Source organism: Octodon degus, unplaced genomic scaffold (assembly GCF_000260255.1).
Source record: "Octodon degus isolate 3935 unplaced genomic scaffold, OctDeg1.0 scaffold00012, whole genome shotgun sequence".
Classification (NCBI taxonomy): Eukaryota; Metazoa; Chordata; class Mammalia; order Rodentia; family Octodontidae; genus Octodon; species Octodon degus.
Genome location: NW_004524588.1, coordinates 18,506,474 through 18,509,187, shown reverse-complemented (window position 1 = coordinate 18,509,187; position 2,714 = coordinate 18,506,474). Strand labels below are relative to the sequence as shown.

Below are 2,714 nucleotides of genomic sequence, written 5' to 3'. Positions count from 1 at the left end.
CTTATTACACTGAGCCCTCTCCCTTGCTCTGTCCCTATCTTTTGTTGGAATACCCATTGCTATACATTTCCTGCATAGTTTTCTTTTGCTGCATCAGACTGGTTCTGATACACTTAGTGCTAATTTTAATGTGATTCTGGTGTAAGTTAGCCCACCTGGTTTCTTCAGTAACCAGGTAGGTTAAGAAATGTGCCGTTATAAACCAATTTTTAAATATATTTTCCCTTGTAGTTGATGTCTAGTTTCACACCATTCCATTATTATCTCAGAAGATGGATGTAGAAAATTATTTCACTATTTTTGAATTTACTAATACTTGTTTGTGGCCTCATATATCATCTATCTCATGGAGAGGTCTCCATTCTGGTAAAATTGCACATTTCCCATGTGCTTGATGGAGTATGTCCTAGATGTCTGTTATTTCTTTTGTCTGTGGTATGTTTTAACTCAGAGGATTCTGAATGTGATGCTGGTCTAGGTGATCCATACATTGGTAAGAATGTGGTATGGAAATTGTATTTACTATACTGAGAGAAGGCCTCAGTTCACAACCCTATTTTCTCAAGCTAAATAAAGTATATACAATTGCAAATAAAGATACAAATATAATGATTCTACTCCAAGGCTGAACTATTCATGATTACCTGCGTAGGAGATTCTGTGGACTTCTGGACCACTCACAATAGATTAAAGTTGTGTAAAATTTAGGAGATGAGCAGAGAATTTCTCGTGACACTTCTCAGGAGGAAATCCCTAGTAGCTATGTTTAGTTCACTTACACTAGATGGGGACTGTTGTACTTTAACATTTGCATAAAATGTACCTGCTATTCCTCTTGAAACAACTTCAGAGCCATTAGAATTTTGTCTGAGAACTCACCACCCCTGCAGGCCTGCACAATGATGACTTTGGGCTTGTCTCTTAGACCAGAGCAAGCGCGGTTGTTGAATATGTTGAAGATGGTGTCATACTGAAGCACATCTGGGGTTTTGTCACTATGCAGAGTTCCGCAGATCCCATGCAGGATGCCGTGAGACATAAGGACCAAGAAGGTGCTGTCAGAGGACTTGTGCTCTGGTTTGGCAGCAAATTCTCTCAGTTCTGACTCCATATCCTGGAAAAGGCCAAAGTCTTATTTTAGTAGGACTATTGATTTATTTATCCTTTTCATATATTTTTTTCAATCTGACCCACTAGACTTACTTTGAGTAGTACAGGAAACATAAAAATGTTCTGAACAAGGGGGCTGTACATAGTGGTACTCAATACTAATAATCTTCTATTCCTTCTTAATGGGTAATGGGTGCCAAGTTCACTGTGCTTCTTGATTATCACATATTGTCTACTCAATATATTGCATATTCACTGTTAGTCATATTAATTTTTCTATTATTTTTATCTTGTCCCCTTACCCAATGACAGGATTTTGTTATAAATGAATTTTGTTATATAGCTTTCCTTCTAAAACCATGTCCCTGTGCTAAGAATAAAATCCAGCTTCTGACGTGATGGTTTTCTATTTTGCAGCTATGCTTGTTTCTTCTCCAAACTCTGTCAGGATCTCCCTGTGTTCTTCAATGAGGGTATTCTTCTCAGTGTAGCCCTTATGTTGGGACTTCAGTCACTGTATTGTCAAGGCATTTCCCTCACATTTTTCCAGAACTATCTCGTTCCTAATGATCATGTCTCAGCAGCTATGTTACTTCACCTCAGAAATCTTTTCCAAGGAATTCAGACATTATTCCCAACTCTCCATTTTTCTCTCATGTTCTCACTTTTTATCACTCAAATACTTCTATATTTATACACCATTTCTCTAAGTCTATAGTTTTCTTATCAATGCAAAACAGATATTTCCCATTTTATTTGCACACATATATAGGCAGACAGGAAGAACCTCTGCCACAAAGAACTAAGATTTGTGTTATACACATCAAAGTGACACTCACTCCTCTGGAAAGCTCCTTGCCTGACTCCCAAACATTCCACTTTGAAGATCAATAAGAAATGTTGCACACTCATGCCTATGACTTTCTGGGCAGTTGCATGGAACTGAGGCTATCTGTTGTTCAAAAGAGTCATAGATACCGTTTCTCTAATTCCTTCATTTTGAAGAAACACATACACACACACATACACACACACACACACGTACACACACACGTACACACGCAGAGTCCCTGGGTGATTAGGGCTTCGCTTGACCACTGTAACACTAGGTATTTAGTGACGTGTGTGTCTTGGTTGCAGGTGATTGTGGGGGTGTGGCCCTCACCCGGGCTGTCAGATTCTTTTTGACAGTCACAGTGTAGTCCAAGTCCCCAAGCAGCTTCTCCATGCCTGTGATGTCCTGTTCGGCTCCTTCCCGTATACAGAGGTGGTCAAACTCTATATTGCATAAGATGAGAGCCTGACGAGTACGTTCATTTCTGTCTTTTATTGGATAGATCTGTGGAAAACGACATGCAAAGAATTTTATTTGTTTGATTTTGTTGAAAGCCCCATAGAACCGTGAGTGCTGCTTCATTAAGGTCTGACCCACTGCCCAGTTCCCAACTCCCCTGGAAGACACTGGCTGGCTCTCCTCTGCAAGCTCAGAGACAGATGCTACAATCACCTGGGATGATCAGTAAGCATACTGAGGAACATGCTGTCTTTCTCAGCTGTGCCTTAGCTTTCTCCAGCTAGTTAAATCTTAGAACTCAAGTTTCAGA

The 2,714-nt window shown here is 39.8% G+C and overlaps 1 protein-coding gene across 1 annotated transcript in view; it reads right to left on the bottom strand.

Moving 5' to 3' along the window:
• LOC101581856 (caspase-13) overlaps positions 1 to 2,714 on the bottom strand; it is a 27,003-nt gene that overhangs the window by 11,461 nt on the left and 12,828 nt on the right. The window contains exons 4-5 of the mRNA XM_023709479.1: positions 2,276 to 2,449; positions 880 to 1,114 (exon numbers count right to left, since the gene is read on the bottom strand). Coding sequence (XP_023565247.1) covers positions 880 to 1,114; positions 2,276 to 2,449 — 409 coding nt within the window. The remainder of the gene's footprint in view (positions 1 to 879; positions 1,115 to 2,275; positions 2,450 to 2,714) is intronic.